General features: G+C 50.5%; 1 protein-coding gene across 3 annotated transcripts in view; it reads left to right on the top strand.

Moving 5' to 3' along the window:
• samhd1 (SAM domain and HD domain 1) overlaps nt 1-12,846 on the top strand; it is a 42,037-nt gene extending 29,191 nt beyond the window's left edge. Inside the window, exons 11-16 of one of the 3 annotated variants that reach the window (XM_029651711.2) lie at nt 10,081-10,196; nt 10,458-10,597; nt 10,706-10,801; nt 10,966-11,070; nt 11,160-11,297; nt 11,478-12,846. In XM_029651711.2, the coding sequence (XP_029507571.1) occupies nt 10,081-10,196; nt 10,458-10,597; nt 10,706-10,801; nt 10,966-11,070; nt 11,160-11,297; nt 11,478-11,633 (751 nt within the window). In that variant the 3' untranslated portion in view covers nt 11,634-12,846. Of the gene's footprint in view, nt 1-10,080; nt 10,197-10,457; nt 10,598-10,705; nt 10,802-10,965; nt 11,071-11,159; nt 11,298-11,477 lie in introns of those variants that run through there. The other 2 variants (XM_029651712.2, XM_029651714.2) reach the window with 2 other exon arrangements.
• Nucleotides 12,847-13,155: the final 309 nt, after the last annotated feature.

The following is a 13,155-nucleotide window of genomic DNA, read 5'->3' as shown; positions in this document are numbered from 1 at the left end:
CCCCCCCTCCCTCATGTCTCATTATGCCCCCTCCCTCATGTCTCATTATGCCCCCTCCCTCATGTCTCATTATGCCCCCCCTCCCTCATGTCTCATTATGCCCTCCTCATGTCTCATTATGGCCTCCTCCCTCATGTCTCATTATGCCCCCTCCCTCATGTCTCATTATGCCCCCCTCCCTCATGTCTCATTATGGCCTCCTCCCTCATGTCTCATTATGCCCCCCCTCATCATGTCTCATTATGGCCTCCTCCCTCATGTCTCATTATGCCCCCTCCTCATGTCTCATTATGCCCCCCTCCTCATGTCTCCCTCATGTCTCATTATGCCACCCCCTCCCTCATGTCTCATTATGCCCCCTCCCTCATGTCTCATTATGCCCCCCTCCTCATGTCTCCCCATGTCTCATTATGCCCTCCCCTCATGTCTCCCTCATGTCTCCCTCATGTCTCATTATGCCCTCTCCCTCATGTCTCATTATGCCCCCCTCCCTCATGTCTCATTATGCCCCCCCTCCCTCATGTTCCCTCATGTCTCATTATGCCATCTCCTCATGTCTCATTATGCCCCCCCCTCCCTCATGTCTCATTATGCCCCCCTCCTCATGTCTCATTATGCCCCCTCCTCATGTCTCATTATGCCCCCCCCTCCCTCATGTCTCATTATGCCCCCCCTCCCTCATGTCTCATTATGCCCCCTCCCTCCTCCCTCATGTCTCATTATGCCCCCCCTCCCTCATGTCTCATTATGCCCCCCCCTCCCTCATGTCTCATTATCTCCCCCCTATGTCTCCCTCATTCTCATTATGACCCCCTCCCTCATGTCTCATTATGCCCCCCTCCTCATGTCTCATTATGCCCTCATGTCCCTCATGTCTCATTATGCCCTCCCTCATGTCTCATTATGCCCCCCACTCCCTCATGTCTCATTATGGCCTCCTCCCTCATGTCTCATTATGCCCCCCTCCTCATGTCTCATTATGCCCCCCTCCCTCATGTCTCATTATGCCCCCTCCCTCATGTCTCATTATGCCCCCTCCCTCATGTCTCATTATGCCCCCCCTCCCTCATGTCTCCCTTATGTCTCATTATGCCACCCCTCATGTCTCATTATGCCCCCCCCTCCCTCATGTCTCATTATGCCCCCTCCCTCATGTCTCCTCATGTCTCATTATGCCCTCTCCTCATGTCTCCCTCATGTCTCCCTCATGTCTCATTATGCCCTCCCTCATGTCTCATTATGCCCCCTCCCTCATGTCTCATTATGCCCCCCTCCCTCATGTCTCCCTCATGTCCATTATGCCATCTCCCTCATGTCTCATTATGCCCCCTCCCTCATGTCTCATTATGCCTCCCCTCCCTCATGTCTCATTATGCCCCCCCTCATCTCTCATTATGCCCCCTCCTCCCTCATGTCTCATTATGCCCCTCCCTCCCTCATGTCTCATTATGCCCCCCTCCCTCATGTCTCATTATGCCCCCCTCATGTCTCATTATGACCCCCCTCCCTCATGTCTCATTATGCCCCCCTCCTCATGTCTCATTATGCCCCCCTCCCTCATGTCTCATTATGCCCCCTCCTCATGTCTCATTATGCCCCCTCCCTCATGTCTCATTATGCCTCCTCCCTCATGTCTCATTATGGCCTCCTCCCTCATGTCTCATTATGGCCCCCTCCCTCATGTCTCATTATGCCCCCCTCCCTCATGTCTCATTATGCCCCCTCCCTCATGTCTCATTATGCCCCCCTCCCTCATGTCTCATGTATGCCCCCCCCCCTCATGTCTCATTATGCCCCCCTCCCTCATGTCTCATTATGCCCCTCCTCATGTCTCCCATGTCTCATTATGTCTCCCCCTCATGTCTCCCTCATGTCCATTATGCCCTCCCTCATGTCTCATTATGCCCCCTCCCTCATGTCTCATTATGCCCCCCTCCCCTCCTCCCTCATGTCTCATTATGCCCCCTCCCTCATGTCTCATTATGCCCCCTCCTCATGTCTCATTATGCCTCCCTCCCTCATGTCTCATTATGCCCCCCTCCCTCATGTCTCATTATGCCCCCCCTCCCTCATGTCTCATTATGCCCCCCTCCCTCCCTCATGTCTCATTATGCCCCCTCCCTCATGTCTCATTATGCCCCCCTCCTCATGTCTCATTATGCCCCCCTCATGTCTCATTATGCCCCCTCCTCATGTCTCATTATGCCCCCTCCCTCATGTCTCATTATGCCCCCCTCCCTCCCTCATGTCTCATTATGCCCCCTCCCTCATGTCTCATTATGCCCCCTCCCTCATGTCTCATTATGGCCTCCTCCCATGTCTCATGTCTCATTATGCCCCCCTCCCTCATGTCTCATTATGCCCCCCTCCCTCATGTCTCATTATGTCCTCATGTCTCATTATGCCCCCTCCCTCATGTCTCATTATGCCTCCTCTCCCCTCATGTCTCATTATGCCCTCCCCATGTCTCATTATGCCCCCTCATGTCTCATTATGCCCCCCTCCCTCATGTCTCATTATGCCCCCCTCCTCATGTCTCATTATGCCCCCTCCCTCATGTCTCATTATGCCCCCTCCCTCATGTCTCATTATGCCCCCTCCCTCATGTCTCATTATGCCCCCTCCTCCCTCATTATGTCCTCCCTCATGTCTCATTATGCCCCCTCCCTCATGTCTCATTATGCCCCCTCCTCATGTCTCATTATGCCCCTCCCTCATGTCTCATTATGCCCCCTCCCTCATGTCTCATTATGCCCCCTCCCTCATGTCTCATTATGCCCCCTCCCTCATGTCTCATGTCTCATTCTCATGGCCTCCCTCCCTCATGTCTCATTATGGCCCCCCCTCCCTCATGTCTCATTATGGCCCCCCCCCTCATGTCTCATTATGGCCCCCTCCCTCATGTCTCATTATGCCCCCCATGTCCCCTCATGTCTCATTATGCCCCCCCCTCATGTCTCATTATGCCTCCTCCTCATGTCTCATTATGCCCCCCTCCCTCATGTCTCATTATGCCCCCCCCCTCCCTCATGTCTCATTATGCCTCCTCCCTCATGTCTCATTATGCCCCCCTCCCTCATGTCTCATTATGCCCCCCATGTCCCTCATGTCTCATTATGCCCCCCTCCCTCATGTCTCATTATGCCCCCCTCCCTCATGTCTCATTATGCCCCTCCTCATGTCCTCATGTCTCCCTCATGTCTCATTATGCCCCCTCCCTCATGTCTCATTATGCCCCCTCCCTCATGTCTCATTATGCCCCCTCCTCATCTCATTATGTCTCATGTCTCATTATGCCCCTCCCTCATGTCTCATTATGCCCCCCCTCCCTCATGTCTCATTATGCCCTCCTCCCTCATGTCTCATTATGCCCCCCCTCCCTCATGTCTCATTATGCCCCCCTCCTCATGTCTCATTATGCCCCCTCTCATGTCTCATTATGCCCCCTCCCTCATGTCTCATTATGCCCCCCCCCCTCCCTCATGTCTCATTATGGCCCCTCCCTCATGTCTCATTATGCCCTCCCTCCTCATGTCTCATTATGCCCCCTCCCTCATGTCTCATTATGCCCCCCCCTCCCTCATGTCTCATTATGCCCCCTCCTCATTATGCCCCCTCCCTCATGTCTCATTATGGCCCCTCCCATGTCTCATGTCTCATTATGCCCCCTCCTCATGTCTCATTATGCCCCCCTCCCTCATGTCTCATTATGCCCCCTCCCTCATGTCTCATTATGCCTCTCCTCATGTCTCCCTCCCTCCCTCATGTCTCATTATGCCCCCCTCCTCATGTCTCATTATGCCCCCCTCCTCATGTCTCATTATGCCCCCCCTCCTCATTATGTCTCATGTCTCATTATGCCCCCCTCCTCATGTCTCATTATGCCCCCTCCCTCATGTCTCATTATGCCCCTCCTCCTCATGTCTCATTATGGCCTCCTCCCTCATGTCTCATTATGCCCCCCTCCCTCATGTCTCATTATGCCCCCTCCCTCATGTCTCATTATGCCCCCCTCCTCCCTCATGTCTCATTATGCCCCCTCCCTCATGTCTCATTATGCCCCCTCCCTCATGTCTCATTATTATGCCCCCTCCTCATGTCTCATTATGCCCCTCTCCCTCATGTCTCATTATGCCCCCCTCCTCATGTCTCATTATGCCCTCCTCCTCATGTCTCATTATGCCCCTCCTCATGTCTCATTATGCCTCCCCCCTCATGTCTCATTATGCCCTCCTCATGTCTCATTATGCCCCTCCCATGTCTCATTATGTCTCATGTCTCATTATGCCCCCCCTCCCTCATGTCTCATTATGCCCCCCTCCCTCATGTCTCATTATGCCCCCCCTCCCTCATGTCTCATTATGCCCCCTCCCTCATGTCTCATTATGCCCTCCCTTTTCATCCCTCATGTCTCATTATGCCCCCCTCCATTATGCTCATGTCTCATTATGCCCCCTCCCTCCTCCCTCATGTCTCATTATGCCCCTCCCTCCCATGTCTCATTATGCCCCCCCCTCCTCCATCATGTCTCATTATGCCCCCCTCCCTCATGTCTCATTATGCCTCCTCCTCCTCATGTCTCATTATGCCTCCTCCCTCATGTCTCATTATGGCCTCCTCCCTCATGTCTCATTATGCCTCCCCCTCATGTCTCATTATGCCCCCCTCATGTCTCCCCCCTCCTCATTATGCCCCCTCCCTCATGTCTCATTATGCCCCCCTCCCTCATGTCTCATTATGCCCCCTCCCTCATGTCTCATTATTCACCCTCCTCCTCATGTCCTTATGCCCTCCCTCCCTCATGTCCATTATTCCCCTCCCTCATGTCTCATTATGCCTCTCCCTCCTCATGTCTCATTATGGCCTCCTCCTCATGTCTCATTATGGCCCCTCTCCCTGTCTCATTATGGCTCCTCATGTCTCATTATGCCCCCCCTCCCTCATGTCTCATTATGACTCTCCCTCATGTCTCATTATGGCCCCTCCCTCATGTATCATTATGGCCTCCTCCTCATGTCTCATTATGGCCTCCTCCTCATGTCTCATTATGGCCTTCTCCCCTCATGTCTCATTATGCCCCCCCTCATGTCTCATTATGCCTCCTCCTCATGTCTCATTATGCCTCCTCCTCATGTCTCATTATGCCTCCTCCTCATGTCTCATTATGCCTCCTCCCTCATGTCTCATTATGCCCCTCCCTCCCTCATGTCTCATTATGCCTCCTCCCTCATGTCTCATTATGCCCCCCTCCCTCATGTCTCATTATGCCCCCTCCTCATGTCTCATTATGCCCCTCCTCATGTCTCATTATGCCCCCTCCTCATTATGCCCCCTCCTCATGTCTCATTATGCCCCCTCCTCATTGTGCCCCCCTCCTCATGTCTCATTATGCCCCCCTCCTCATGTCTCATTATGGCCTCCCCCCTCCCTCATGTCTCATTATGCCTCCCTCATTATGCCTCTCCTCATGTCTCATTATGCCCCCCCCCTCATGTCTCATTATGCCCCCCCCTCATGTCTCATTATGCCCCCTCCTCATTATGTCTCATTATGCCCCCTCCTCATGTCTCATTATGCCCTCATGTCTCATTATGCCCCCTCATGTCTCATTATGTCTCATTATGCCCCCTCCCTCATGTCTCATTATGCCTCCCCCCTCATGTCTCATTATGCCCCCTCCTCATGTCTCATTATGCCCCCCTTCCTCCCTCATGTCTCATTATGCCCCCTCCCTCATGTCTCATTATGGCCTCCCCCCTCCCTCATGTCTCATTATGCCCCCCCTCATTATGCCCCCTCCCTCATGTCTCATTATGCCCCTCCCTCATGTCTCATTATGCCCCCTCCCTCATTATGCCCCCCCTCTCATTATGCCCCCTCCCTCATGTCTCATTATGCCCCCTCCCTCATGTCTCATTATGCCCCCTCCTCATGTCTCATTATGCCCCCTCCCTCATGTCTCATTATGCCTCCCTCCTCATGTCTCATTATGGCCCCCTCCTCATGTCTCATTATGCCCTCCTCATGTCTCATTATGGCCCTCCTCATGTCTCATTATGGCCCCCTCCCTCATGTCTCATTATGCCTCCTCCCTCATGTCCTCATTATGCCTCATGTCTCATTATGCCCCCCTCCCTCATGTCTCATTATGCCCCCCTCCTCATGTCTCATTATGGCCCCCTCCCTCATGTCTCATTATGCCCTCCCTCATGTCTCATTATGCCCCCTCCCTCATGTCTCATTATGCCCCTCCCTCATGTCTCATTATGCACCCCCTCCCTCATGTCTCATTATGCCCCTCCCCTCATGTCTCATTATTCCCCCTCCTCATGTCTCATTATGCCTCCCCCTCCCTCATGTCTCATTATGGACTCTCCCTCATGTCTCATTATGGCCTCCTCCCTCATGTCTCATTATGCCCCTCCTCATGTCTCATTATGCCCCCCTCCTCATGTCTCATTATGCCCCCTCCCTCATGTCTCATTATTCACCCCCTCCCTCATGTCTCATTATGCCCCCTCCTCCTCATGTCTCATTATGCCTCCCCTCCTCATGTCTCATTATGGACTCCTCCCTCATGTCTCATTATGGCCTCCTCCCTCATGTCTCATTATGGCCCCTCTCCTCATGTCTCATTATGGCTTCCTCCCTCATGTCTCATTATGCCCCCTCCTCATGTCTCATTATGACCTCCACCCTCATGTCTCATTATGGCCCTCTCCCTCATGTCTCATTATGGACTCCTCCTCATGTCTCATTATGCCCCCCTCCCTCATGTCTCATTATGGCCCCTCTCCCTCATGTATCATTATGGCCTCCTCCCTCATGTCTCATTATGGCCTCCTCCCTCATGTCTCATTATGCCCCCCTCATGTCTCATTATGCCTCCTCCCTCATGTCTCATTATGCCTCCTCCCCTCATGTCTCATTATGCCTCCTCCTCATGTCTCATTATGCCCCCCTCATGTCTCATTATGCCTCTCCCTCATGTCTCATTATGCCCCCTCCCTCATGTCTCATTATGCCTCCCCTCATGTCTCATTATGCCCCCATGTCTCATTATTCCCCCTCATGTCTCATTATGCCCCCCTCCTCATGTCTCATTATGCCTCCTCCCTCATGTCTCATTATGCCCCCCTCCTTCATGTCTCATTATGCCCCCTCCCTCATTATGCCCCCCTCCCTCATTATGCCCCCCTCCCTCATGTCTCATTATGGCCCCCTCCCTCATGTCTCATTATGCCCTCCTCCCTCATGCCCCCCTCTCATGTCTCATTATGCCCCCTCCCCCATGTCTCATTATGCCCCCCTCCCTCATTATGCCCCCCTCCTCATGTCTCATTATTCACCCCCTCCCTCATGTCTCATTATGCCCCCCTCCCTCATGTCTCATTATTCCCCCCTCCCTCATGTCTCATTATGCCTCCCCTCCTCATGTCTCATTATGGACTCCTCCCTCATGTCTCATTATGGCCTCCTCCCTCATGTCTCATTATGGCCCCTCTCCCTCATGTCTCATTATGGCTTCCTCCCTCATGTCTCATTATGCCCCCTCCCTCATGTCTCATTATGACCTCCACCCTCATGTCTCATTATGGCCCTCTCCTCATGTCTCATTATGGACTCCTCCCTCATGTCTCATTATGCCCCCCTCCCTCATGTCTCATTATGGCCCCTCTCCCCTCATGTCTCATTATGGCCTCCTCCTCATGTCTCATTATGGCCTCCTCCTCATGTCTCATTATGCCCCTCCTCATGTCTCATTATGCCTCCTCCTCATGTCTCATTATGCCTCCTCCTCATGTCTCATTATGCCTCCTCCTCATGTCTCATTATGCCCCCCTCATGTCTCATTATGCCTCCTCCTCATGTCTCATTATGCCCCCTCATGTCTCATTATGCCCCCTCATGTCTCATTATTCCCCTCATGTCTCATTATGCCCCCTCTCCTCATGTCTCATTATGCCTCCCCTCATGTCTCATTATGCCCCCTCATGTCTCATTATGCCCCCTCCTTCATGTCTCATTATGCCCCCCCCTCATGTCTCATTATGCCCCCCCCTCCCTCATGTCTCATTATGCCCTCCCCTCCCTCATTATGCCCCCCTCCCTCATGTCTCATTATGCCCCCTCCCCATGTCTCATTATGCCCCCCTCCTCATGTCTCATTATGCCCCCTCCTCATGTCTCATTATGACCTCCACCCTCATGTCTCATTATGGCCCCTCTCCTCATGTCTCATTATGGACTCCTCCCTCATGTCTCATTATGCCCCCTCCTCATGTCTCATTATGGCCCCTCATGTATCATTATGGCCTCCTCCTCATGTCTCATTATGGCCTCCTCCCTCATGTCTCATTATGCCCCCCCCCTCATGTCTCATTATGCCTCCTCCTCATGTCTCATTATGCCTCCTCACCTCATGTCTCATTATGCCTCCCCCTCATGTCTCATTATGCCCCCCTCATGTCTCATTATGCCTCCTCCCCTCATGTCTCATTATGCCCCTCCCTCATGTCTCATTATGCCCTCATGTCTCATTATGCCCCCTCATGTCTCATTATTCCCCCTCATGTCTCATTATGCCCCCTCCCTCATGTCTCATTATGCCTCCCCTCATGTCTCATTATGCCCCCCTCATGTCTCATTATGCCCCCCTCCTTCATGTCTCATTATGCCCCCCTTCATGTCTCATTATGCCCCCTCCCTCATTATGCCCTCCTCATTATGCCCCCTCCCTCATGTCTCATTATGGCCCCCTCCCTCATGTCTCATTATGCCCTCCCTCCTCATTATGCCCCCTCCTCATGTCTCATTATGCCCCCCCCCCCCATGTCTCATTATGCCCCCTCCCTCATTATGCCCCCCTCCCTCATGTCTCATTATGCCCTCCCTCATGTCTCATTATGCCCCCCCTCCCCCATGTCTCATTATGCCCCCTCCCCCATGTCTCATTATGCCCCCTCCCTCATGTCTCATTATGCCCTCTCCCATGTCTCATTATGCCCCCCTCCCCCATGTCTCATTATGCCCCCTCATTCATGTCTCATTATGCCCCCTCCCTCATTATGCCTCCTCCCTCATGTCTCATTATGCCCCCTCCCTCATGTCTCAGTATGCCTCCCCCCCCCCATTTCTCATTATGTCCCCTCCCTCATTATGCCCCCTCCCTCATGTCTCATTATGCCACCCTCCCTCATTATGCCCCCTCCCTCATGTCTCATTATGCCCCCTCCTCATTATGCCCCCCTCATGTCTCATTATGCCCCTCCCTCCCCATGTCTCATTATGCCCCCTCCTCATTATGCCCCCCCTCCCCCATGTCTCATTATGCCCCCCTCCTCCCCATGTCTCATTATGCCCCCCTCCCTCCCCATGTCTCATTATGCCCCCCCCCTCCCCATGTCTCATTATGCCCCCTCCCTCCCCATGTCTCATTATGCCCCCTCCCTCCCCATGTCTCATTATGCCCTCCCCTGATGTCTCATTATGCCCCCTCCCTCATTATGCCCCCTCCCTCATGTCTCATTATGCCCCCTCCCCTCCCTCATTATGCCCCCCTCCTCATTATGCCCCCCTCCCTCATTATGCCCCCTCCCCTCATTATGCCCTCCTCATTATGCCCCCTCCCTCATTATGCCCCCTCCCTCATTATGCCCCTCCCTCATTATGCCCCCTCCTCATTATGCCCCCCCTCCCTCATTATGCCCCCTCCCTCATGTCTCATTATGCCCCCCTCCCTCATTATGCCCCCCTCCCTCATTATGCCCCCCTCCCTCATTATGCCCCCTCCTCATTATGCCCCCCCTCATGTCTCATCAAGGCTAGTTTGAAGTATCTCAAATATAAAATATATTTTGATTTGTTTAACATGTCTTAATGTTGATGTCTTCATTATCATTCTACAAAGTAGAATACAAAGGAAAACCCCTGGAATGAGTAGGTGTCCAAACTTTCCCCTGGTACTGTATATCTGTGTTATTTCCTATATACATCATACAGGTTCTCAGAAATTGATTTTTTTCTGCTGTATTTTATATGTTCAAAATTAGATGTTATATTGTCTTGTCTTTTTTTCAGGATCACAGAGGCCTTTATAAAGGCAGACCCCCACATCCAGATACAAGGTTCAGGGGGAAAGATGTTCACCATCTCCACAGCAATAGACAACATGGAGGCCTACACTAAACTCACAGGTCCGTTCAACCCCATAGAAATATAAAGTGTAGAATGGCTCTGGTCTGTTCTACTTACTCTCAAACTTCTGGTTGTCTGGGTTTTATGCCAGGCGTCAAGGCTGTCCAAACAGGCTGGGTTTTCCATACCTGTTTTTTTGTGTGGCACATTGCTGTCCATATAATTACTGCTGGGTTTGGTTTGCATGATTACCTCTCATCTTCCCACACTCCTTATCACCTTGTCTCTCCCCTCTCCCTCCCTCCTCCTTTCCCCTGTAGACCATGTGTTTGAGCAGATTATGTACTCGTCATCCTCTGAGCTGGCTGAAGCCAGAGAGATCCTCCAAAACATCACCTGCAGACGCCTCTACAAGTGTGTGGGACAGACTCAGGCTGAGAAGCGAATGGAGGTTTCACAGGTGTGTGTGCGTGTGTTTGGAGAGAGGATATCCTTCCATGGCATACTAGCGGAGCTTTCTACGAGATTCATATTATGTACCTCTCACCCTCGTCTTCTCTTCCCCCAGGAAAAGCTCCTGGACTGGGCAGGCTGTGTGGCGAGGTCCAGGCCTCAGAATGACCTTCAAAATGTTACTCTGCAGCCAGGGGACTTTGTTGTCAATGTGAGTGTCCAGTCTTTTTCACCTCAATCAGGGAACTGATTGAAAACATTTTACCATAGCCCCCCCTTTTCTATAGTTAACCCTTTGTTACCAGTTGTTCTGTTGAACATAGGTATCTCTTTGTAAGTCCATCTCCCCCCCCCCCCTCTCTTTCTCTCTATCAGATCATCAACATGGACTGGGGTATGAAGGAGAAGAACCCCATCGACAAAGTGCACTTCTACTGTAAGAACGACCCAACCAAAGCTTACCGGATCCGTAAGGACCAGGTCTCTACTTCAATGACATATTTTTATTTTATTTGTTATTATCTAATCATTTTTGGAGCTTGGAAACATGATAATTGTTGTTCCTGTAGGTGTCCAAGCTGCTGCCAGAACGGTTTGCTGAGCAGCTGGTCAGGGTCTACTGTAAGAAGACCGATGAGAGGACCATGGAGGCAGCTAAGAAGAACTTTGTCCAGTGGTGCATGGATATGAACTTCTCCAAACCTCAGGTCAGGAGGCCTCTCTTTCATTTATATATCATTTTATCTCAAGTTGTTAGCGTTTTTACGTTGACAGTGCAAGGCTAAGCCAGCTAGCTATCACTATTTTACCTGCACAACACACAGTATTTTCCCTGTGTTTAAAATTTACACTGGTATCCCTGTGTGTTTGTGTTCACATTTATTTAGGATGGAGATGTGATTGCACCAGAGCTCACCCCTCTTAAGGCAAGCTGGGCACACAACAATGACAGTGATGATAATGATGAAGAGGATAGCCAGGGAGGAAGAGGCTGGGCTGCAGTCAATGGTGGACAAGAGAAGGCAAAGACCAGACTCTTTTAAGAGGAATATGTGAAACGGGAGAGTATCCTTCTGTTTATGGCAGTGGTTACCAATCATGGTCTTTGAGGGCCACAGGGTATGCAAGGTTTTGTTCCAACCCAGCACTAACACACCTGGTTCAGCTAATCTATGTCATTAAGATGAACTGACTAGCTGAATCAGGTGTGTTCATGATGGGTTGTAACAAAAGCCTGCACACCCTGTTGCTCCCTAGGACCATGGGTTGGTGACCACAACCTCAAGAAAATGTGAGTCAGACTTTCAGAAGAAGTCTCTTTAATCAGGGTTCTGTTCACTCTGATTCAGTTTTTCCAGGGTTTAGATCATGTAGTTTATTTTTAAATTTACTTTTTATGTTTTATTTCAAGCATACATTTTAGGTTTGGATATCTTAACGTTATGCTATTTCATGGTAAGAGAAGTGTGGGAGTATGTGAGTATACATACCTGTTCTCCCAGGCTATGCATGTTGATGTATGCCACTATCAGACATGGATCTTTCCTATAGCCAAGCAACAACTATTACATATTTATCCATCCTGGTGAAAGTTACTCTTTGGACAAGCTGCTTTACCTTGTAATACTCCCAAAGCTGAATGTGTACTTATCCTTGGCGTTATATTTGATCCACATGCAAACAAACAGGTAGCCATTGTTTGTGTTTCAGGGCATTGTCTTTCTTTTATGCATGGTTTCTACGCTGTTTTAGTTTTTACACCTACCATAGTTAGCCTGGTCATGCATACCTACAGTATGTAGGCAAAAGTAGGAGTTGACTAAAGCACATACAGATCAGGGTACAATATAACTTAATTATCTTCCGAAAAGCCACCACGTTAACTGACAAACAATGTTAAGTTATCATATTATCTTTGTTTTCATCCATGTACCCTACTGAGGCAAGTAGGTAAGCAGCTATCTGTCTAGTGTTTGGTATCATCTGGGAGTCTCGTTATGTTATCTTCATTTAAACAATGTTTACCCTAAAGTCTGCCTCGAGATGAGCCCACAGCTGTTGATCAGACATGTTTGTTGATTTAAGTTATGCACTTTGTTTTAAATAAAGAATATAATTTTGAATGAAAGACTCATTTGGGGGGAGAGTCTCACCATTTGAAGGGTTTTGTAATACAGAATGTAGCTGGCCACATCTGCGAAATTACAACCCTCTTCTCTGCCTGGCTATCTCTGTTCTGTTTCCTTACAACTTTGTGTAGAAGACAGCTCTGGGGGTGGTGTCTATGGTAAACAGCTTGAGTCGTTCACGTTAGGATGGAATGCATAGTATAACCTGTTGTGAGAGGGTCAGTGCTATCCGGGTTCCTTGGGACATTCCTACCTTAAACCTTAACCCCTAACCTTAACCCTTACCTTAACAATGTTGCTCGCTCTATATGCCTATTTGGAAGTTGATAACTTGGTAGCCTATAGACAGAATAGTCTTCTCTTTTCAGCAGGATCCATTTGCTTTCCAACCTGCGATTGTATTTTAAATATAGCGAAGCCCTGTTGTAGCTGCATC

The sequence above is a fragment of the Oncorhynchus nerka genome, linkage group LG20, assembly GCF_034236695.1.
Source record: "Oncorhynchus nerka isolate Pitt River linkage group LG20, Oner_Uvic_2.0, whole genome shotgun sequence".
Classification (NCBI taxonomy): Eukaryota; Metazoa; Chordata; class Actinopteri; order Salmoniformes; family Salmonidae; genus Oncorhynchus; species Oncorhynchus nerka.
Note: the sequence above shows the minus strand (reverse complement) of the source record. Positions and strands in the feature narration are given on the sequence as shown.